Source organism: Xenopus laevis, chromosome 1S (assembly GCF_017654675.1).
Source record: "Xenopus laevis strain J_2021 chromosome 1S, Xenopus_laevis_v10.1, whole genome shotgun sequence".
Taxonomy (NCBI): Eukaryota; Metazoa; Chordata; class Amphibia; order Anura; family Pipidae; genus Xenopus; species Xenopus laevis.
The window spans coordinates 2,982,486-3,006,998 of NC_054372.1; the positions used below are offsets into that span (position 1 = coordinate 2,982,486).

Here is a 24,513-nt window from a genome sequence, read left to right on the forward strand (position 1 = left end):
AGACACAGTGTATATAGTCACATACAGACACAGTGTATATAGTCACATACAGACACAGTGTATATAGTCACATACAGACACAGTGTATATAGTCACATACAGATAAATACAGATATAAATAGAGTGTGAGCAGTCGGACAGTATGACTGAGGGTCAGGTCAGTGAGCAGAGCTAATCCAGTACCAGAGGAATGTATCACAATACACAGAGAGTGCGGGGGAAATAGAGAATAAGGGACCGTGGGTAAATATACCGCAGCCGCACAAAGCGCTTACCGGGCTGTAAGCTGCACCTGATGTCCCCCCGCTTGTGTGTGACAGTGGAATGATCCGCTCAGTAGTGACCTCATATACCGGCTGCTCCCACACACTGACTGAGGGGGGTGAGGGGAGGGTGAGTTTGCAGACGGTGCCTTAGCCTTGTGCACATCTGGAGCTTCTCGTGCAGCGGTGACTGCGGGAATCATCATCATCATGTTGTGCTGCAGAACTGCCGGATACTGGGGCGTCAGGACTCGGGTAATGAGGATCAGCTCATTATGTATCAGTGTATCACATCTGTACCTTCATTCTACTGATATCATATATATATATATGTGTGTGTGTGATGTATAAATACTGTATAATATATATATATATATATGTGTGTGATATATAAATACTGTAAATAATATATATATGTGTGTATTCTAGAGATATACTAGAGCTATACTAAAGATATACTAGAGATATACTAGAATTATACTGAGCTATACTAGAGATTTACTGAGCTATACTACATATATACTAGAGATATACTAGAGATATACTGAGCTATACTACATATATACTAGAGATATACTGAGCTATACTAGAGCTATACTAGAGATATACTGAGCTATACTAGAGATATACTAGAGATATACTGAGCTATACTACATATATACTAGAGATATACTGAGCTATACTAGAGATATACTAGAGATATACTGAGCTATACTAGAGATATACTAGAGATATACTGAGCTATACTAGAGATATACTAGAGATATACTGAGCTATACTAGAGATATACTAGAGATATACTGAGCTATACTAGAGATATACTAGAGATATACTGAGCTATACTACATATATACTAGAGATATACTAGAGATATACTCAGCTATACTACATATATACTAGAGATATACTGAGCTATACTAGAGATATACTGAGCTATACTAGATATATACGGAGCTATACTAGAGATATACTGAGCTATACTAGAGCTATACTAGAGATATACTGAGCTATACTAGAGATATACTAGAATTATACTGAGCTATACTAGAGATATACTGAGCTATACTAGAGCTATACGGAGCTATACTAGAGATATACTGAGCTATACTAGAGATATACTAGAGATATACTGAGCTATACTAGAGATATACTAGAATTAACTGAGCTATACTAGAGATATACTGAGGCTACTAGAGCTATACGGAGCTATACTAGAGATATACTGGCTATACTAGAGATATACTAGAGATATACTGAGCTATACTAGAGATATACTAGAGATATACTGAGCTATACTAGAGATATACTAGAGATATACTGAGCTATACTAGAGATATACTAGAGATATACTGAGCTATACTAGAGATATACTAGAGATATACTAGAGATATACTGAGCTATACTAGAGATATACTAGAATTATACTGAGCTATACTAGAGATATACTGAGCTATACTAGAGCTATACAGAGCTATACTAGAGATATACTGAGCTATACTAGAGATATACTAGAGATATACTAGAGATATACTAGAGATATACTGAGCTATACTAGAGATATACTAGAGATATACTGAGCTATACTAGAGATATACTAGAATTATACTGAGCTATACTAGAGATATACTAGAGATATACTGAGCTATACTAGAGCTATACAGGCTACCTTAGAGATATATTCTGAGCTATAGCTGAGAAGATATACTAAAGATATACTTAAAAGAGCTATAAGCTAGAGATATAGCTTGAGCTAATACTAGAGCTATACTAGAGATTTAGACTAATACTAGTAGATATACTGAGAGCTATACTAGAGATATACTAGAGATATACTAGAGATATACTGAGCTATACTAGAGATATACTAGAGATATACTAGAGCTATACTAGAGATATACTGAGCTATACTAGAGCTATACTAGAGATATACTGAGCTATACTAGAGATATACTAGAGATATACTGAGCTATACTAGAGATATACTAGAGATATACTAGAGATATACTAGAGATATACTAGAGATATACTAGCTGTCTGATTGTGTCTGACTGTGTGTGATCTGCATGTCCCTATACACACACACACACGCACGCATTATCCCTGACAGACATAGTTGTAACTGAAGATTTAGCAAATCACCAGTATCCCAGTATTGATGGTCGAAGTTAAAAAAAATTCAAACTTCGAATTCAAAAAGACCAATCGAATGGAGGTCAAAGTTTTTTTGGGGTCAAATCCGGCCTACTTCAAATCATACGATTGTACTTTGATTCAAAGTTTTTTTAATTTCGACCTTGATCTCCCAAACTCCCCCAATTGCCTCCATGCAGGTTGTAGGAGGTCCCCCATAGGCTAAACAGCACTTTCAAATTCGAATCGAAGTATGAGTATTCCCTAGTCAAAAGTCAAAGTTTTTCACTTCGAAACTTCACCTCGACCTTTGATAAATCATCGCCCTCTTAGTTTAGGCACATTGCGCACATGTGGATATTTCGTGCCAAAGCGATATGAATAATAAAAGCAGGTGATATAATAGTTTATAATATAGTAATAATTATGCCTGGAGCGAATCAATTCCAGATTCTTCCGACGTGGGCGACGAGTGGCAGAAAGCACAGAGCCTGCTGGGAGGCAACAACTTAGACAAGGGGCTGTATAACCTGAGTTGTATAAGGATTTGGAATTGTATGTTAGTTTTGTTGATATAGTTTGTGGATATTGTGTGTATGTGGCCTTTTGTAGTTTTTGTATGTGGATTGTATATATTGTAATGTAGTGTGTATATCAGTATGTTTATATGTTGGAGGTTCTGTATAGGTGTTGTTGTGATCTATTTTTTTTGTGGATGTATCACTAGGTGGCATGGTTAAGGATATAGTTGTGAGTAATTTAGTTGTAAAGTATTTGTTGTGAGATAGTTGGTATCGCATAGCTGCTATACTCAGTGTTGTGGGATTTAAGTCTAGTTTACTATTCAGTGGAGGTATGCTATAGGCACTAGTTGTAAGGTATATATATAAGTCTGTGTCTGTTAGCTTATGTATGCACGATATGCACGTAGGCTGGTCATTGTGTAATGATTGATAAATCAGGTAATGTATAAGTTAAGTTGTTAGGTATATATGGTAATATGTACTGTATAACTGTATATACTTGTTCATAGTGGTTAGTATGGGTAGTATCGTAATATAGAAATAACTGATATACTCTGGGTCGGCCTCTGGTTGTATATATTTGTATATAGTTGCTATAGTTGGTGTAGTTGTGTTACCTGAGTTGTGGATATACTATTTGGCCTTTGTATGTAGTTGGTTTTAGTAGTTATAGTTTGTAATGGTAGCATGTATACTATAGGTTGTTTTAGGGTTATTTTTGTATGTTTAGCCAATATAGTTTGTATATAGTTGTATATTGTTGTAGAGATAGTTGTCTGTAGTTGTGATTGAGTTGTATTTAGTTGTATATGGTTGTAATAGTTAATGTTTTATGGGAGTGTTAGTGGGTGTTTTTAACACTAGAAGCAGGCTATATTGTAGTTGGATGGAGTATGGACAACGTAGTTTCCTAAGGTGACTCGGGTTTCTCTTTTGGTAAGGAATAGTATGAAAATATTTGTCTTTTGTGGAGAAGTGACATAAAATTTATAGTCTGTGGTTGTTTAATATAGTCTCTCTCTATAGCTGGTTGTATAATAGGGACTGTATTAGTGGTCAAGTTATGCTAAGCTGTAATCACATTTTTGTTGGTGGTGCATTTATAACTAGTGTTGGTATAAATAGTACTGTTTTAGGGGTGCTCATATAGTTGTATGTGGTGGTATGTAGTTGTATGTAAGTCTAGTGATATTGGACTTCAAATGTGGGATATCTACGATGCTGATATACTATAATAGGTGGATTTGGTCTGTTGTATACCATGTGTTTTTGTTATTAGGGTGTTCACTACATAGGCATGTATGTAGGTTGTGTCAATGCTACCGCTGATGCTTATCTAATTTACTATAGAGATCACGGTTGTACTTAATCAAGTTGTATATGTTGTATGTGGTGGGCTGGCGTCATTGTTAGTTGAAAAAACAACAAAAATTAAATATTAATTGGTATATGGTTGTTATTAGTTGTATATAGCTGCTATAGATAGTCTGTATATCATTGGGATATTTATCGGTATATAATGTTTTGTGGAGTGACAATGATAAGCGGTGTTATAGGCTGTATATAGTTTCGTTGGAATGTGTAAGGTTGTATATCGTGGATCTAATGTATATAATGTGGATGGAGGACCATATAGGGAATTTTGGGATATCTGCTGTGTCTTCTAGTGGCATAACTTCCACAGGCAATCGGTTATAGCGGGCAGTGAAATTCGCCTAACAACAGTACACAGATCGGATTCTCTTGTACATCGGATGTACTCGTCAAGAGCATCAATTTTACAAAAGTGATCAATCTTCGTTGGTTTTTAATAATTGTAGCAATAAAAGTTAAATCAGGAGAGGCACTCAGATTGCAGATTGTATGCTACTCTATTTCTTATTTATTTCATTCGAGTTCTTTGAATGGAAGAAACTCGCACGAACATATTTAGATTTCTGGGTTCCCATTAAAAGCTCGGGTTCTTTCTAGTCTTCTGGAGGTGTAGATTCCACTTAACGATTTCGGACTACAGATTAGTGAATGTGAATCTTTCGGCGTCTATGGCCTATGCCTTTACCTGGTAGAGTGGAGATATATCTGAGAGAGAATTTGCTGGAGATCAAGATCCTTTGATTTTGTTTTTCTAGTTATAGGTTGGCAATTGTTTAAATCCTAAATTCGCTGATTTTGTGGTTGTCTTCATTTTTGGACCTCTGTGGCAACATCTCACGGCTATTATCAATTTCATTTTTACCTCTATTTTGCGCAGCATATTTATTATCAAGTCTGCAATGTTCATAGTTCATAGACTTGCCCCTAGGTCTCGACCCCTCCCATGAGGAACACTTGGACTTGTATCAAGTAAATGTGTAAAGATGTGACAATACAAATACAAAGTCTATCAGTCACTTTGTTGTTGTGACTATTTCTCATAAATATCTGAACAATGAGCCAGATTATTATACAGGACCAGCCCACCTGTGGTTCCTTAGTGCCACTGAGAGGATGCTGGGAGTTGTAGTGAAGAACAACTCAAAGGCTTTGTACAAAGTCAGATATATGTAGAGAATTCATAGTAATATTATATTTATCTCAGCATTTGTAAATGGATCCAGTTTCCCCTGGCAACAACTGAGGTACACGGAGCTATGGGTATCTCTATTTCCTGCTCTCTTCCCCATGGTCACTTGGGGGAGGGGCTTAGTCCTGGCTGAGAAGGTGTTGATGGGTTACAAAGTAGAGTAGAGCAGGGCCACAAAGTTCTGGCCACTAAAGGGAGAACTAGTTGAATCACAAATGGCTCTAGGAGATTATTGGAATGGGAGAAACTTCTCCATACCCCTGTCTGACCATGAGAAAGAGAGCAGCTCAGTTTAGAATGAAACAACCAAAGCTCTGTACTACTGTGAGTACTGGGGGGGGGGGGACTGGATTCACTGGGAGGTCCTTTTCCGGCTGGCGCATGGGCAATCCGAGAGCAGGCCTTTCTTTTCTGGGTGCTATGGTATAAAACTTTACAACCTTTTCTTGGAATGAATTTCGACTGCATCATCATTGCTGTGATCGTGAACTGCTGGGAGTAAAAGGTTAGGTAAAGCCTGGGCTACAGAGGTAGTTTTAATTTGTGCAGGACATACTCATATCTGGCTGTGACTGCTAGTTAAGGCTAATGCAAATATTCTGTTTGTGACTGGCTAGTAAGGCTAAAATTTTCCTGGCATTTTCAAATGATTCTCTTGTCTCCACTCGTACGTGACTTACACGCTTTATGTGACGCTTAAGGTCCAGACTTCAATAGAAATTATTTCTCGCATTATGTAACTGCTAGTAGGAACGCTTGGTGAATACAGAGCAAATATTCTGACAGCAGTATGATTTGTACGGTATACCAGCTAGTTAAGGCTAATGGCAAGATCCATGGTCCTCTGTCACTCGACTGCTAGTAGGTAATGCAATTCTTGGGCTAGTAAGGCTAATGCAAATATTCTGTATGTGACTGCTAGTAAGGCTAATGCAAATATTCTGGCTGTGACTGCTAGTAAGGCTAATGCAAATATTCTGGCTGTGACTGCTAGTAAGGCTGATGCAAATATTCTGTATGTGACTGCTAGTAAGGCTAATGCAAATATTCTGTACGTGACTGCTAGTAAGGCTAATGCAAATATTCTGTATGTGACTGCTAGTAAGGCTGATGCAACTGGGCCAAGAAGACTAGTGTCCAGCCTGCAAACAGGCTTCTCAGTATAACTGTGCCTCGGAGTAAGGAGTGAGTTTCCGTTGGTAAGAGTGTGAGCTGAGCTTGGGGTCTGCAGTCCTGCCGCTCACATATTAGACCATGGGGGGAAAGTGTTATTGAAATGGCAATTTAGCAGCTGAATCCAGCAGGCGGGGGGGGACTAAAGGCAAACTCACATGACAAGAAGGAAAGGAGCCAAACAGAGAGAACACAGGCCAATAGAAATAAATGATTGATGTACAGACACTGGGAAGGTCCCCTGTGATGATCTCTCCTATTTCTTCACAATATGAAATTCTGTGTATAAAGGAAGATCCCTGCCAGGCAGAGCTGGATAGAAAGGCAGAAGAAAACAATGTGTTGGTTCTATATTCGGTCCAAACTCAGCCGACCTACAGACATATCATTTCCATTATATTTCCCACAGGGACACTCATTGCTGTTGTAATGAAAAACCAAATGCACAGCTTTATTACATTTCAGGGGTTAGATTAACCTGTACCCAATCAGGACATAAGAACATTCCCAGGGCTGTACCAGTCTGAAGCCAATTAGAACATTCCCAGCATTAGACCAACCTGTAGCCAATCACAGCATTACATCATACCCAGGTTTAAACCAATCGGAGCATTAGAACATTCCCAGCGTTAGACCAACCTGTAGCCAATCAGAGCATTAGAACATTTCTTGTCGATTTGTTAGAGGATATCACAGAGAGGACTCAGTCCTGGGGTCCCAGAATTAGCATGGCCCCTAGGGGAGAATGTAGTTAAAAGTACAAAGTGTGTTGTGTTTATACAAATGGCCTGTAGATGTCACTGTGCCCAGACGTATACAATGCATAATTCCTGACAGCTTAAAAGTGAAAGTTACTGTTGTGTAATGGCTGCATGAGTCTCTGCTAATAAAGCACTGTTATACTCTACTCATCCTCGGCTGCCCAAAACATAAAGTGTTTGTTGGAACAGCCGTACAGGGCAACCCTTTTGAAATAAAAAAATAACAAAAGTATAAAGGTGATCCCTTTATTGGCTAACTAATATAATCATAGCAAGCTTTCAGAACATGTTAGTTCCTTTTTCAAGCTGAATACAATGAAGTTGTGGTGTTCTCTGATATATATATATACAACATTCAGCTCATAGGTCACATGAGCAACAAAAAGGAATATCAATGTGTGTGTGAGGTGTAAAGTCAATTACAAGGGGATCTGCATGAGACAAGCAAATAAGGTACAAGTTAATGTGGGTCAAAGAGGCTGAATATAAATTAGGGCTGAATTATTGGAATGTGGAATTAAAGGAATTCTGTATGATCTCTTAGTCCATATCCAGATATGTTGGTATTTGTGACCTGGTTCAGTCCTTTCTTAGTCCACATAATTAGCCAGAAATCCAAGGCTGAGGTTTAGTCCCTTCTTCCAGAGAATTTTCATTAGTTTGTATTCCCACACTTTTCTTTCATTCTCTGTTTTAAAATTACCATTAAGAACCAAAATTCTTAAATCCTTTATGGAGTAATAAGGGTATTGCAATGATTTCCTATTGGTGTGTCCAGTTTTTTATTGGTTATAGTGAATGGGTGGTGATTATTTCTCTTTCTCAGACTTTGCCCGGTCTCTCCTCTATACAGTCCCCCTGTATTGCATTTAGTGCATTGTATTAACTACACCACATTGGAAGAAGAACAGTTCTAGTGACCATGGATGTTGTATTCCTCTAAAGTGTAGTAAGATCTAAAGACAAATTCAGAAACAATGTCGTTAAATTTTCATGCAAAAGACAAAATCTGCAAACTGTGGAGATTTCTGAATTTGATGGGAAAGCCGACATTTTTATCTCCACTTTTATTTTGTCTCAATATCACCACTTTTGTGAATTCCCCCCCATTAGGGCAGAAGCACATGGTCAGATTTGGGGAGATTAGTTGCCTGGCGACAAATCTCCTCTTCTTCGGGGCGACTAATCTCTCCGAACTGCCTTCCCGCCAGCTAGAATGTAAATCGCCGACGGGATGGCACTTGGAGTGATTCGTTTTCCAAAGTCGCCCGAAGTTTCCTTGTGAGGCAACTGCAAAGGCAGTTCAGGGAGATTAGTTGCCCCGAAGAAGAGAAGTCGCCAGGCGACTAATCTCCCCGAATCTGACCGTGTGTCAATGTCAGTGCCATGAATGGTGAAATAGGGTTTTTATTTGTAATTTTTGGAGCTCTTTAGGGGTTGCTTATTATAATGAGAATGACAATTCAGATAAACATGGATTAATAAGAAATATACATATCACTTTTCATTGCTGGATCTCTGTGCTGAGCGCTAGTCCCACTGACATTAAATCGCTGCATTTAGCAAACGTTCTAGAAACTTCCGCCAGACCCGTTGGAGCAGAAGGGAGGCAGGTAGTGAAGGGGAGGCCGGCAGGGGCCGTATATAATGAATCTGACAGGTGAGAGAGCTGGAAAATAAACACTCATTGTGACCAATTGCAACAATCACCCGTATCCAGGATTAGTGCTCTACTTCCATCTCAGCCTTATTATAACCCTGGGCTTTAGTAGTGATTCAGCATGTGGAACTGTAACTCACCCCCTGCAGCTGCACTTACTACTATGTGTAAACATGATTCTCTCACTATAATCCCTGTATCCTATAGATAGTGTACATTCAAATGAGCCAGTGTATGAGGAGCCCAGGAACATGGGGTGTGGATCTGGGAGTAGATTTGGGGTGTCGGGGTATGATATACATGTGGATGAGGCACTTGATAAAGGGCGTAGGCCCGAAACATGTTGTGTAACTCAGCTTCCCAATAAAGAACTTTGCAGACAAGTTGCTGCCCTGGATTTGTTCCACAAACTACTGAATGCATTGAACTATTGGGTATTATACACAGAATACCTGTGGAAGAAGCCAACAACGAAATTTGGTGAGCTTGCTCTGAATATTATATATACATGTGGATGAGTTCTGTAGGGGGGTGCTGAGTACCTTTATATAAGGAGCCTTGGGAGGGGTAATGATGGGAGGAGAGGACAGTGTTGCTGACTGGAGTCTGGGGAGTGATGACGGCTGTAGGGGGGGATACATTCACAGTGCCAGTTTGGGAGGAGATGACTCATGCAGGAATATATTATGGGGATAATCTTTATGTGTAATTCTCACACTCCCATAATCACAGCCCCAGTTCTACCAGCTTAGTGGCCTATAGAAACATGGCCTACTTTGCAGGACCCAGTGTGTCTAATTGCTTCCAATTCAGAGATTCTTTCCTCCTTCTGAAAGATATACAACTTGTATATTGGATTTCTTTCATATCAGCTGCCATCACAGAGCTGTAGTCCGACCCACTACCTGAGCCACAGACTTCCTGCTCCGCCCCCTGTAAGCTGTGCCCAGTAGCTTCAGTTACACACTGCGTGGCCTTCACCCAGAAAACGTAAAATGATGGGGTAAATAAAATCAGAGTTTTTCTATAAAAATTCTATAAACTCCAAGAGAAACCTTAAAATGCAGGAAAAGTCACATTCACAGGGGAAAATGGGGAGTTTTAAGATAAATGGGGCAAAATCACGATGTAAAATGCAGGAAATATATTTAAAATTTGAGAAATGGTCACACTGAAATGCATTAGAACATGCAGGGACTTAAAAAAAAAAAGAAAACATAAAATGTGGGTACATAAAATTAGTATTTGCCTGTAATTAGAGGCCATTTGCATTATCCCCATAAGGAACTGCCCTTGGATAGATTCATTCAATGCCCAGTCCTTCACTTCAGTTCTTATCCAGTGATGTTATTGCCTGTAAATCCTGCTCCTGGGCTGTTCTCTTTCCCATGGTCAGGCAGGAACTTCCCATGTAGCATTTGAATCTCCCCCACTACTTTCCCAATGATATAAATTTGCTTCTTTGTACTTTCTGCTCGTGGGCTGCTCTCTTTCCCGTGGCTTTGCACTTTTGTCTTTGGAACAAGGTATAGATGGAATCAAGGAGTGATCCCTATAAAACCACTCCATGTCTGATGTAGGAAATGAAAAATCAGGGAGAATCAGATGAGATTTGGTATTGGTAAGTACAGGCAATGGGGTCAGTTCAGTTAAAGGAACAGTAACGTCAAAAAATAAAAGTGTTTTAAAGTAATGAAAATATAATACAGTGTTGCCCTGCACTGGTAAAACTGCTGTGTTTGCTTAAGAAACACTACTATTGTTTATATAAATAAGCTGCTGTTTAGCAATGGGGGCAGCCATTCAAAGGAGTTACACAGCAGATAACAGATAAGCTCTGTCTGTCTAATGGTTTTATCTGTTATCCATTAGTTATCCTGTGCCATATAGCCGTTTTTCAATTTCCGCCATTGCTCCACAGCAGCTTGTTTATATAAACAATAGTAGTGTTTCTGAAGCAAACACAGCAGTTTTACCAGTGCAGGGCAACAATACATTATATTTTCATTACTTTAAAACACTTAAATTTTCTGGTGTTACTGTTCCTTTAATAGGAGGGGCCCTAATGGGCTTTTTATTATAGGAAAGTAAATCCCTTAGACACTTAATACAGATGAGTTCACCCGCAGCTCCGTGGCTCCTACTGAAAGGCAACTTCCATCACCACAAGCAGCCAGTGTCAGTGACAGATTGTTCTCTTAGTATTCAGTGTACTTTATCCATTGAGTCGGAACTGCCCGTGCACAATCACAGAGTACGCTTGCTACAGACCTACCCACCCCGTATGCATCAATCCACTTACAAAGTCCTATGCCATTTACTGCTCTCATTGTACAGAGAGACCTTTACGAATAACGGATGGACATTGCTTGCGACTGACCTTTCATGTATTTGTGCTGAATAATGTGATTATTAGATCTAATCAATGGCACCTCTGTCCCCTTATTAATCTAAAGAAAAATAATTCTTAAATATAATTCCCTTTATTCATTTTATTTCTCTCTGTGAACAGTTGTCTTTTAGCTGGAAAGCCCAGTGCCCCATGTGATCTGCTTGTTCACATTGACGTATAGACTTATATAAGCCTATTTGCTGTTGCAATTGGTCACTAACGGCCTCAGATCAACTTTGTAATTGTTTTGTATTCCTGGGCTGTTCTCTTTCCCATGGTCAGTGAGGGGCGGGGCCAGTGCTCGCTAGTTGTATTGATTCAGTGAAGTTGATTAAATCCATAGTTGTCACTTCACTGTTTCCAAAGGTGGACATATTAAATCCACATTCAGCATGCCTAATTAAGCCGGCTAATTAGGGAGTTAATTGGGATGCAGCGTGCGTATGAATTTGCTGCCTAATAGCCGCGTAGCCTGTGTATTTAATATGGTTTCATAGGCAGGGGCTTTGTTACTCACTGTCATTCAGTGCCCCGCTGGTGCCTGTTGTAATAAAAGGGGTTAACTCATTGATTTCCACTGGGCTTATGATTTGTAAGACAGAAAGGGTTAACTCTCAGTAAATGCGGTGGATTTTGGTTGCTATGGCAACTGCACAGCAAGCTCTTCAGGGTCTTGGTGTATTTCATACACAGTATAGACCCCCCAATACATTCTCCAGGCAGATATACATAAATATAGAGCAGAGGGTCGGGGAGTGAGGAGACTCGATATTAAGCAGAAATGGCCGGAATGAATCACACGAGTGCAGTTTGTCAGTCCTGCGCCACCTCCGTTACATAAGCATTACAGTGACATGTACAGTAGCCTATTGCTTGTGTTTATACGTGTGATGTCATAAGTGTGATGTCATAAGTGTGATGCGCAGAGCTCCATGTACTTTCAGCCGCTGAATATTTCACCTACTTCTCATATCTGAGTTAATAGTGACACAAAGTCTTCCCCCCATTCTGGTCACTTATTCCTTCCTGAACTGTCATAGAGGTCTGGGCCAACCCAGTTATACCCAATTATTTATATGTCTTATGGCAGCTTAAGTATTCAGCAGGAACAGCCCCTAAGTTTGCTCATAGTCTGTACAGAGAGATCCCATAAAACTATGGCAGCATAGGTATTCCCTGTACTAAGCACAATTCAGCAGGAACAGTCCCCTAAGTTTGCTCAGTCTGTACAGAGAGATCCCATAAAACTATGGTACATAGGTATTCCCTGTACTAAGCACAATTCAGCAGGAACAGTCCCCTAAGTTTGCTCATAGTCTGTACAGAGAGATCCCATAAAACTATGGCAGCATAGGTATCCCCTGTACTAAGCACAATTCAGCAGGAACAGTCCCTAAGTTTGCTCATAGTCTGTACAGAGAGATCCCATAAAACTATGGCAGCATAGGTATTCCCTGTACTAAGCACAATTCAGCAGGAACAGTCCCTAAGTTTGCTCATAGTCTGTACAGAGAGATCCCATAAAACTATGGCAGCATAGGTATTCCCTGTACTAAGCACAATTCAGCAGGAACAGTCCCTAAGTTTGCTCAGTCTGTACAGAGAGATCCCATAAAACTATGGCAGCATAGGTATTCCCTGTACTAAGCACAATTCAGCAGGAACAGTCCCTAAGTTTGCTCATAGTCTGTACAGAGAGATCCCATAAAACTATGGTACATAGGTATTCCTCTGTACTAAGCACAATTCAGCAGGAACAGTCCCCTAAGTTTGCTCAGTCTGTACAGAGAGATCCCATAAAACTATGGCAGCATAGGTATTCCCTGTACTAAGCACAATTCAGCAGGAACAGTCCCTAAGTTTGCTCATAGTCTGTACAGAGAGATCCCATAAAACTATGGTACATAGGTATTCCCTGTACTAAGCACAATTCAGCAGGAACAGTCCCCTAAGTTTGCTCATAGTCTGTACAGAGAGATGGTACATAGGTATTCCTCTGCTTCAAACTCATTGCCCGTTGTTAGGTCAAACTCGTTTAGTTTCCTGGGTGAGTCTGATCCCTGTTACTGATCCTGCCTGTCTGACTATCCTGAATTCTGTGTATCCTGATCATTGTCTGCCTGACTATTCTGATTCCATCGTTATTGACCCTTGCCTCCCTGACTATTCTGATTCTTCTGGTTTGACCCTTACCTGCCTGACTACCCTTGGACGCTGCCTGCACTGATTCAGCCTGTCTGACCTTGCTTGAACTCTGCCCGCACCGACCCCGGCCTGTCTGACTACGCTTTGTCTACTCCCATAACTGTATCTTCCATCCAAAACTTTGCTAATCACCATGCCCCTTTACGCATCCAGAACCATTGCTTGACTCCTCCCTTCTTATAATTTGTCAGCATCCAATTAGCTGAGGGCTCCTCCGGAGGTGAAACCCGGCTGTTAAAGGCAGAAGCAAGAGCCTAGGCCAGGGAGCCCAGCACTCATTCTGGATTTAGGGTGCAGTTTGTGACAAGGACAAGATGGAGACAGTTGGGCAAGACAGATATTCAAGATGGGGACAGAAGAGCAAGATAGAGACAGTAGGGTAAGATGGAGACAGTAGGACAAGATGGAGACAGTAAGACAAGATGGAGACAGTATGACAAGATGGAGACAGTAGGACAAGATGGAGACAGTAAGACAAGATGGAGACAGTAGGACAAGATGGAGAATGTAAGACAAGATGGAGACAGTAAGACAAGATGGAGACAGTATGACAAGATGGAGACAGTAGGACAAGATGGAGAATGTAAGACAAGATGGAGACAGTATGACAAGATGGAGACAGTAGGACAAGATGGAGACAGTAAGACAAGATGGAGACAGTAGGACAAGATGGAGACAGTAAGACAAGATGGAGACAGTAAGACAAGATGGAGACAGTAGGACAAGATGGAGACAGTAGGACAAGATGGAGACAGTAAGACAAGATGGAGACAGTAAGACAAGATGGAGACAGTAGGACAAGATGGAAACAGTTGGACAAGATGGAGACAGTAGGGCAAGATGGAGACAGTAGGGAAAGATGGAGACTGTAGGGAAAGATAAAAATAGGGCAGATGGAGACAGTAGGGCAAGATGTAGACAGTATGTTAAAAAGGAGACAGTAGGACAAGATAGAGACAGTAGAACAAGATAGAGACAGTAGAACAAGATGGAGACAGTAGGACAAGATGGAGACAGTAGGACAAGATGGAGACAGTAGGACAAGATGGAGACAGTAGGACAAGATGGAAACAGTAGGACAAGATGAAGAGAGTAGATCACGATGGAGAGAATATGGCAAGATAGAGATAGAAGAGCAAGATGGAGACAGTAGAGCAAGATGGAGACAGTAGGGCAAGATGAAGACAGTAGGACAAGATGGAGACAGTAGGACAAGATGGCGACAGTAGGATAAGATGGAGACAGTAGGACAAGATGGAGACAGTAGGACAAGATGGAGACAGTAGGACAAGATAGAGACAGTAGGACAAGATGGAGACAGTAGGACAAGATAGAGACAGTAGGACAAGATGGAGACAGTAGGACAAGATGGCGACAGTAGGATAAGATGGAGACAGTAGGACAAGATGGAGACAGTAGGACAAGATGGAGACAGTAGGGCAACATACAGTACAACAAGATGAAGACAGTATGGCAAAATGGAGAGAGTAGAGCAATATCGAGAGATCAGGGCAAGGTGGAGAGTAGAGCAAGATAGACAGTTGAGCAAGATGAATATAGTAGGACAAGATGCGACAGTAGGACAAGATGGAGACAGTAGGGCAATATAGAGACAGTAGGACAAGATGGAGACAGTAGGACAAGATAGAGACAGCAAGGAAAGATGGGGGTATGGGGATATATTCACCTGTTGTTGGTTTGTATCTAGGACTCTTTCCATAGGCCAGTATGCTAGAAATGTGTGTGGCTTCTTCTGTTCTTGAAAGAATGAATTTAACAAAAGTGCTTGGGGTGTGTGAGGTTTTGGTGGCGCACGTTCCACTTGCACTTGGGCTCTGTCCTTACTCTCAGCACTAGAGCAGGTGTTATACTCCATTCTGCACCTGTACCCCTGTACTGTCCAGCTCTGCCACTTGAGGTGCAATAACAGCCTAAGGGGTAACAGAGAGCAAAAAAGCAAGAGGCCAAAGGGCCCCAGTGGCAACACGCGATCTCCACATCTCGGTGGATTTTAACGAATGTTCCCCTCTGCTCTTTACTCCAATCTCTGCTGCTGTTTTTATTGCCATCGATTAGTTGCGCATAAATTGTCATGGAAACCACACAAAGATTTCATATTAATACTATAAAAAGTTCAGAGGGCTAAATATAACCGCAAAGCCTGTACGGTAATGGGCGGAGCAAGTGCAAGCTCTTCTGCCGGGCAGCTCAGTTTCTAGATAATGCGTAAAGTTATAGTTTAACAACATACTGTAACAATGGGGTGTCTGTGATTGTGTGTACCAGCCTCTGTATAACAATCAGCTGTGTCCTAGGATTCCCAGAGACCTGCACATAAGACTTCCATTGTTGAGTCCAGTAACATATATACACTGTATACACTCTATATACTCTATATACTCAATATGGCAGCTCCCACGCCTATACTGGAAACTGAACCCACATACATGGGGCTAAATGTTTGGGTCTCTGGAATAGGGGGGTAGATAAAAGTGGCACTGAATATGACTGTTAGTGACAACTCCCAGCACCCCTTGGAAAAGGGGCAAATGTGCTTTGCTTTATAATAATCTATAAAGCTATCTGCATTCAATTGCCTGTGCTACTCTCTTTCCTATGGTCAAGAAGGGGGTGGGGCTTGGACCAGATTTAAAAGGATCATTAAAGGGGTGCTTCACCTTTAGTTCACTTTTAGTAATTTGTAGAATGGCCAATTCTAAGCAACTCTTCAATTCATCTTCATTATTTATTTTTTTATCGTTTCTGAATTATTTGACTTTTTCTTTCTGAATCTTTCTGACCCCACCTAAAACCACATTTTTATTGTTATTGCTACTTTCTATTCCTCATCTTTCTATTCAGGTCTCTCCTATTCATATTTCGGTTTCTTATTCAAATCAGTGCATGGTTGTTAGTGTATCGCATGACTGACATTGCAAACTGGAGAGCTGCTGAATAAAAAGCTAAATAAGTCAAAAACCACAAATAATAAAAAATAAAAACCAATTGCAAACCCTCTCTACATTATACTGACAGTTCATTTAAAAGGGAACAGCCCCTTTAAGCAAGTGAAGAATTATAAAGCAGGTGTAAGGACACCCCTCTGTGGCCAAATCAACTTGCTTTACACTGCCACTACTGAAAAGCACCATGGGAATCCCCCTGATTTCTCAGCAACTCCAATGTCACTCACCATGACCATGGGAAAGAGAGCAGCCCAAAAAGTACAGAGAACTAGAGCTGTGTATCTGGGTAAGTACATATTTGCACTTACCCTTTAAACTGAGACAATGTTCATTACATGTCACTTAGGTTCAATTCTGGAGAAAGTAAGTGTTTGGGGTGGAAGAATAGGAATGTTGTGGCAGGGGAGGGGTTACTCTGTACTTGGCACTGACGGTCAGTGATTCCCTCGAGAGACCTGGGAAGGAATTCATTTAGCCATTACTAGTGATTACACAGGAGATGGATCAGCCCCAGGGAAATAGCCAGTCAATTACCCCCAGCCCCTAGAGTGAGGCTGATTGTAACCCCCCAGTGTCAATCTCTTCACTGTTTAACCATAAGGTGTTGCCACTCATATATGCTATGTGATAATGTACCTCTACTTTAATAACCCCCTACTGTAAATTATAAGTATCTCTCATGTATTATAAGGGATAATGTACCCCCTACTGTAAATGATAAGGATATTAGAAGTCACTGAGGGGTTGTTCTGTGACCATATAAAGGCACAAGGCTGCAGGCTGAGTTATACAGGGAACTCTGAGTATCACTCATGTATTATAAGGGATAATGTACCCCCTACTGTAAATGATAAGGATATTAGAAGTCACTGAGGGGTTGTTCTGTGACCATATAAAGACACAAGGCTGCAGGCTGAGTTATACAGGGAACTGTGAGTATCACTCATGTATTATAAGGGATAATGTACCCCCTACTGTAAATGATAAGGATATTAGAAGTCACTGAGGGGTTGTTCTGTGACCATATAAAGGCACAAGGCTGCAGGCTGAGTTATACAGGGAACTCTGAGTATCACTCATGTATTATAAGGGATAATGTACCCCCTACTGTAAATGATAAGGATATTAGAAGTCACTGAGGGGTTGTTCTGTGACCATATAAAGACACAAGGCTGCAGGCTGAGTTATACAGGGAACTGTGAGTATCACTCATGTATTATAAGGGATAATGTACCCCCTACTGTAAATGATAAGGATATTAGAAGTCACTGAGGGGTTGTTCTGTGACCATATAAAGGCACAAGGCTGCAGGCTGAGTTATACAGGGAACTCTGAGTATCACTCATGTATTATAAGGGATAATGTACCCCCTACTGTAAATGATAAGGATATTAGAAGTCACTGAGGGGTTGTTCTGTGACCATATAAAGGCACAAGGCTGCAGGCTGAGTTATACAGGGAACTCTGAGTATCACTCATGTATTATAAGGGATAATGTACCCCCTACTGTAAATGATAAGGATATTAGAAGTCACTGAGGGGTTGTTCTGTGACCATATAAAGGCACAAGGCTGCAGGCTGAGTTATACAGGGAACTCTGAGTATCACTCATGTATTATAAGGGATAATGTACCCCCTACTGTAAATGATAAGGATATTAGAAGTTACTGAGGGGTTGTTCTGTGACCATATAAAGACACAAGGCTGCAGGCTGAGTTATACAGGGAACTCTGAGTATCACTCATGTATTATAAGGGATAATGTACCCCCTACTGTAAATGATAAGGATATTAGAAGTCACTGAGGGGTTGTTCTGTGACCATATAAAGGCACAAGGCTGCAGGCTGAGTTATACAGGGAACTCTGAGTATCACTCATGTATTATAAGGGATAATGTACCCCTACTGTAAATGATAAGGATATTAGAAGTCACTGAGGGGTTGTTCTGTGACCATATAAAGGCACAAGGTACAGGCTGAGTTATACAGGGAACTCTGAGTATCACTCATGTATTATAAGGGATAATGTACCCCCTACTGTAAATGATAAGGATATTAGAAGTCACTGAGGGGTTGTTCTGTGACCATATAAAGGCACAAGGCTGCAGGCTGAGTTATACAGGGAACTCTGAGTATCACTCATGTATTATAAGGGATAATGTACCCCCTACTGTAAATGATAAGGATATTAGAAGTCACTGAGGGGTTGTTCTGTGACCATATAAAGGCACAAGGTACAGGCTGAGTTATACAGGGAACTCTGAGTATCACTCATGTATTATAAGGGATAATGTACCCCCTACTGTAAATGATAAGGATATTAGAAGTCACTGAGGGGTTGTTCTGTGACCATATAAAGGCACAAGGCTGCAGGCTGAGTTATACAGGGAACTCTGAGTATCACTCATGTATTATAAGGGATAATGTACCCCCTACTGTAAATGATAAGGATATTAGAAGTCACTGAGGGGTTGTTCTGTGACCATATAAAGGCACAAGGCTGCAGGCTGAGTTATACAGGGAACTCTGAGTATCACTCATGTATTATAAGGGATAATGTACCCCCTACTGTAAATGATAAGGATATTAGAAGTCACTGAGGGGTTGTTCTGTGACCATATAAAGGCACAAGGCTGCAGGCTGAGTTATACAGGGAACTCTGAGTATCACTCATGTATTATAAGGGATAATGTACCCCCTACTGTAAATGATAAGGATATTAGAAGTCACTGAGGGGTTGTTCTGTGACCATATAAAGGCACAAGGCTGCAGGCTGAGTTATACAGGGAACTCTGAGTGTCACTCATGTATTATAAGGGATAATGTACCCCCTACTGTAAATGATAAGGATATTAGAAGTCCAACTTTCGGCCAGATATCGAGGGCCCCATACATGGGCCAATAAGCTCCCACTCGGTCTGTCTCCAGCTTTTATCGGCCCGTGTATGGCCACCTTAAGCCAATTAATTGGACAAGAGGTTCTGATCTTAGAAGTCAGACCCAGCAGTGAGCTGTTCTCCTGCTGTTAATAAATCCGCCTGGTGACATCCAATCAGGACGCATTATTCCACATGACCCCTATAGTGAGGGGATGTTTATAAGGATAGAGATAAATGAGAGGGTTGCTTGGCAACTGGCACTGTCTGAAAGCCGCCCCCCCCCCAATAACTTAATAAGAAGATTCCCGGAGTAGCCAGTCAGCAATGTCTTTGAGTCTGATGTGTGGCCTGCGCTGTACACTAACCCTTTCACTGCGACGCGATTCTGGGAATCTGTCATTCAGGGCCCAAAGTGTCCAACATGTTGAATTTTGGTTGAACTACAACTCACAGAATCCCAACTGCCAATGGCCATGTTGTAAAGGATAATGGTTATGCTGAACACAGCTGGAGTCAAAGAGACTGACTATATGGGGCCCCATTTTTTATATAAAAGTAGGAATGTCCAAACTGGTTCTTCAGGTTCCATAAAAATACGACTCCCTGCACCTTGCGATAGCAAGATAAAGGGCTGCAGGCAGGCAACACTGATATTGTCTCCATCTTTTCTTAAAGTTGTCATCTTGCTGTCTACTGTCTTGATCTTGTCCTACTGTCTCCATCTTGCCCTACTGTCTCCATCTTGTCCTACTGTCTTCATCTTGTCCTACTGTCTTAATCTTGTCCTACTGTCTTCATCTTGTCCTACTGTCTCCATCTTGTCCTACTGTCTCCATCTTGTCCTACTGTCTCCATCTTGTTCTATCTTGCCTTTTGTCTATGTCTTCTCCTACTGTTGCCATCTTGCCCTACTGTTTCCATCTTGTCCTACTGTCTCCATCTTGTCCTACTGTCTCCATCTTGCCCTACTGTCTCCATCTTGTCCTACTGTCTCCATCTTGCCCTGCTGTCTCCATCTTGCCCTGCTGTCTCCATCATTGCCCTGTCTCCATATTGCCCTGTTGTCTCCATCTTGGCTTCTGTCTTCATCTTGTCCTGTTGTTGACAATACTTGTACTATCTGAATTTTGCCCTACTGACTCCATCTTGCCCTACTGTCTCTATTATGCCTTATTGTCTTCATCTTGCCCTGATGTCTACATATTGCTCGGCTGTCTCTATCTTGCCATATTGTTTACATCTTGCCCATTTGTCTCCATCTTTCCCTACTGTCTCCATCTTGCCCTACTTTCTTCACCTTCTCCTACAGTCTCCATCTTGGCTTTTAAAAAAGAGACAATTTAGGCAACACTCAGTCCCATCCTGACTACTTAGAAACCACAACAATGAGTTCAAATGCCTGTTTGTATGGAATCCTGCACAGCCTGCAGCAGCAGACTGGGGTGATATGAGTAAGAGCAAGTAGTGTAGCCAGTCTGTTAGGAGTTAACCGTTAGTAACACAATAATTATAGAGAGTGAGTTTCAAGGGTCTAGAGAGGGATGAGGGGGAGACAGCTGTGCCAGGGATGAGTGGGAATTAGAGGGAAGGAGCCAAATTTGCCTTCTTCATTTTGCACAAAATAAATAAAGCACCGGCTTGTGGCCAGCTCTGTGTAAATGGGCCCTATTGTGTAGGATCAGTAAGTGCTCGTGTCAGCTCATGTCTTTGCATCTAATGAGAAATGTTTATCCCATTTCAGATTCTGAAGAGCTTGCCCTCTGTTGGGAGAGAAATCTGAATCGTGAATCTTCGAGAGACTTCCTAAGCTGCCCAGTTTCTCAATAGCTTCTTCAGAAATGAAAGTTTGCCTCCAAAGGCCTATACATTGGTTCTTCACCCAAGGATCTGTCTCATCAAGGATACCGAACACACCATGACCCTCAGCATCTACCCACTGTGTTTGGGGCTGACTAATAGACACAACATTGTGAGCTGAGGAATGGCCTCTTTGGACCTGCCTTATCGGTGCCCTAGGTGTGGTGAGCACAAACGTTTCCGGAGCTTGTCCTCCTTGAGGGCTCACTTGGAATACAACCACACCTATGAGACCCTCTATGTCTTGTCCAAGACCAACAGCATTTGTGATGCCGCCATCTTCCCCATAACCAGTGAGGCTGCTCTTTTGACCCCAACACACCGCAGGGAAGTCTTTGAGAGCACATCTTTTCAGGGCAAAGAGCAGATATTTACCCAAGACTTAGTCCAAGTTGAAGACTTGAGTCCATCTTCTTCACGTTACACGCAAGAGGGGGACATTCCCCTAGCGGACATATTCACTAAGACAGCCATGGCCTCACATTCCCCACCGCCAGCAGCAGTGGCAGCAGCAGCATCAGCTGCAGTGGATGCTGCCTATGAGGAAGGGCTTGCTAGGTTAAAGGTCCGAGCCTTTGAGAAACTGGAAGTGGACAAGAGACTGGAGAAACTAACAGAGGAAGTAGAGCAAAAAATAGCCACCCAGGTTGGCCGATTGCAAGTCGAGTTAGAGAGGAAGAGCTCGGAGCTGGATAAAGCAAAGCAGGAGAGTGTACGCCTGAGCCGAGAGAAGGAAGAGCTGGAGGACAGGGCCTCGGAGCTCACACGACAGGTAGACGTAAGCGTGGAGATGCTGGCCTCCCTCAAGCAGGACCTGGTGCAGAAAGAACAGGAACTCACCAAGAAAAAGCAGTAAGTGTGTATGTGTAACTAAAAGTAACTTACCTGTGTGTAGGGTGCCTTAATACTAATACTAATACCCCCGAGAAGCTACAAAACAAAACAGCATTCCCAGGGATTGAAATTTATACACATGTCTTGCACAAAGACATATCTCCCACTACTATACTCTTTCTCTTTCCCATCATATCGCCCACACTCATATCAGACCGAACTGGCAATACATAGGTTCTGGCAAAAGCCAGAGGGGCTGCTATAAGATGCCATAGACCATGATTATTTAGTGGGCTGTGGGGGCTGTTTGGGCCTTTGTGTACTTGGAATGCCTGGTCCTATTTTGACTCCCAGTCCAAACCTGATTCAGATTCATATTCTTCCACTTCCCCATCATATGCACCAACCCCATACTCATCCACTTTCTCATAACATCCACCAACCCCATACTCATCCACTTTCTCATAACATCCACCAACCCCATACTCATCCACTTTCTCATAACATCCACCAACCCCATACTCTTCCACTTTCCCATCAAATGCCAGAGGGACTGCTGTAAGATGCCATAGACAGTCATGTTTTAGTGGGCTGGTGGGGGCTGCTTTGGCCTCCCAGTCCAAACCTGATTCATACACTTTCTCATCATATCCACCAACCCATTACTCTTCCACTTTCCCATCATATGCACCAACTCCATACTCTTCCACTTTCCCGTCATATCAAACAACCCCATACTCTTCCACTTTCCTATCTTATCCACCAACCTCATACTCTTCCACTTTGCCATCACATCCACCAACCTCATACTCTTCCACTTTCCCATCATATCCACCAACCCCATACTCTTCCACTTTCCTATAATATCCACCAACCTCATACTCTTCCACTTTCCTATAATATCCACCAACCCCTTATTCTTCCATTTTCCCATCATATGCACCAAATCCATACTCTTCCACTTTCCCATCATATCAACCAACCCCATAATCTTCCACTTTCCCATCACATGCACCAACACCATGCTCTTTTCTATCTTATCCACCAACCCCATACTCTTCCACTTTGCCATGAAATGTACCAACCCCATACTCTTCACCTTTGCCATCATATTCATCAACCCCATACTCTTCCACTTTCCCATCATATCCATCATCCCCATAATCTTCCACTTTCCCATTATATGCACCAACTCCATAGTATTCCACTCTTCTATCTTATACACCAACCCAATACTCTTCTACTTTCCCATCACATGCACCAACCCCATACTCTTCCAAGTTCCTATCTTATCCACCAACCCCATACTCTTCCACTTTACCATCATATTCATCAACCCCATACTCTTCCAACTTTCTATCTTATACAACAACCCCATACTCTTCCACATTGATGATGTCTGTTTGTCACACTCTTTAAATGTCATTAACTAGCTGTGGGTAACAGATACTCAATGTGCAGTACCAGCATGCTGTGGCCCTATGGACTCCCTGAAAATGTATTTTTCAAATGAAAGCTCCAGCTACACACAGCATTCGGCATTTCTCAAGCAGAACACTGCTGAGCTCTGCACATTTGTCTAGAGTTCTGTGCCACCCTGTGAGCATTGGAAAGGGAGATTAAATGTATAATAAAATGGGTATTTCATGCAAAGCTTTGGCAGTGCATTGTACATAAACTCATTTAATAAAGGCTCATGCATGGCAGGTGTTAGTTAACCAACAGGACTTTACAGTAAAACAGAATTTCTGGGTTGTCAGAGGATACTGATAGGCTGTAAGTTTGTCACACTGATATAAACTGTTACTTACTGTACCATCTTGCCCTACTGCCCCACCGTGTCCTACTGTCTCCATCTTGCCCCACTGTCTCCATATTGTCCTTTGGTCCCATTTTGCTCTGTTACACCTTCTTACCTAGAAATGCTGCTATATACCCCCCTATCTGCAGCCCCCAGACAGCCTTTATTGGTAGTCAACTCCACCTCCCCCCCATGTGTTTGCTTTGGCGCCTGATCTACATGACGCAAGTGAGATTTAGGTGACAAAAGTTTCTATTTAATGGCTCTTCTCAGAACTCCTGTGAGAAAGGTATATTAATACCCTCAGAGGTGTGAACAGGCAAAGCAAATCTTCTGGAACATGACAGAGACCCGAAGTATGTCTACTAACCTCAGAATAATAATTGTGTAACACCATTGTCGTATTCTCCTGTGCTAACACTATTCAGCAGGAACAGCCCCCTAAGTTTCTTCATAGGCTTTATAGAGAGATACCATAAAACGATGCCAATAATAGTATTCTCTTG

General features: G+C 41.5%; 1 protein-coding gene across 1 annotated transcript in view; it reads left to right on the forward strand.

Annotated features, from left to right (window-relative positions):
- Nucleotides 1–259: 259 nt before the first annotated feature.
- fbxo41.S (F-box protein 41 S homeolog) overlaps nucleotides 260–24,513 on the forward strand; it is a 46,380-nt gene continuing 22,126 nt past the window's right edge. Inside the window, exons 1-2 of the mRNA XM_041579329.1 lie at nucleotides 260–518; nucleotides 21,257–22,224. Of these exons, the coding sequence (XP_041435263.1) occupies nucleotides 21,497–22,224 (728 nt within the window). The 5' untranslated portion in view covers nucleotides 260–518; nucleotides 21,257–21,496. The remainder of the gene's footprint in view (nucleotides 519–21,256; nucleotides 22,225–24,513) is intronic.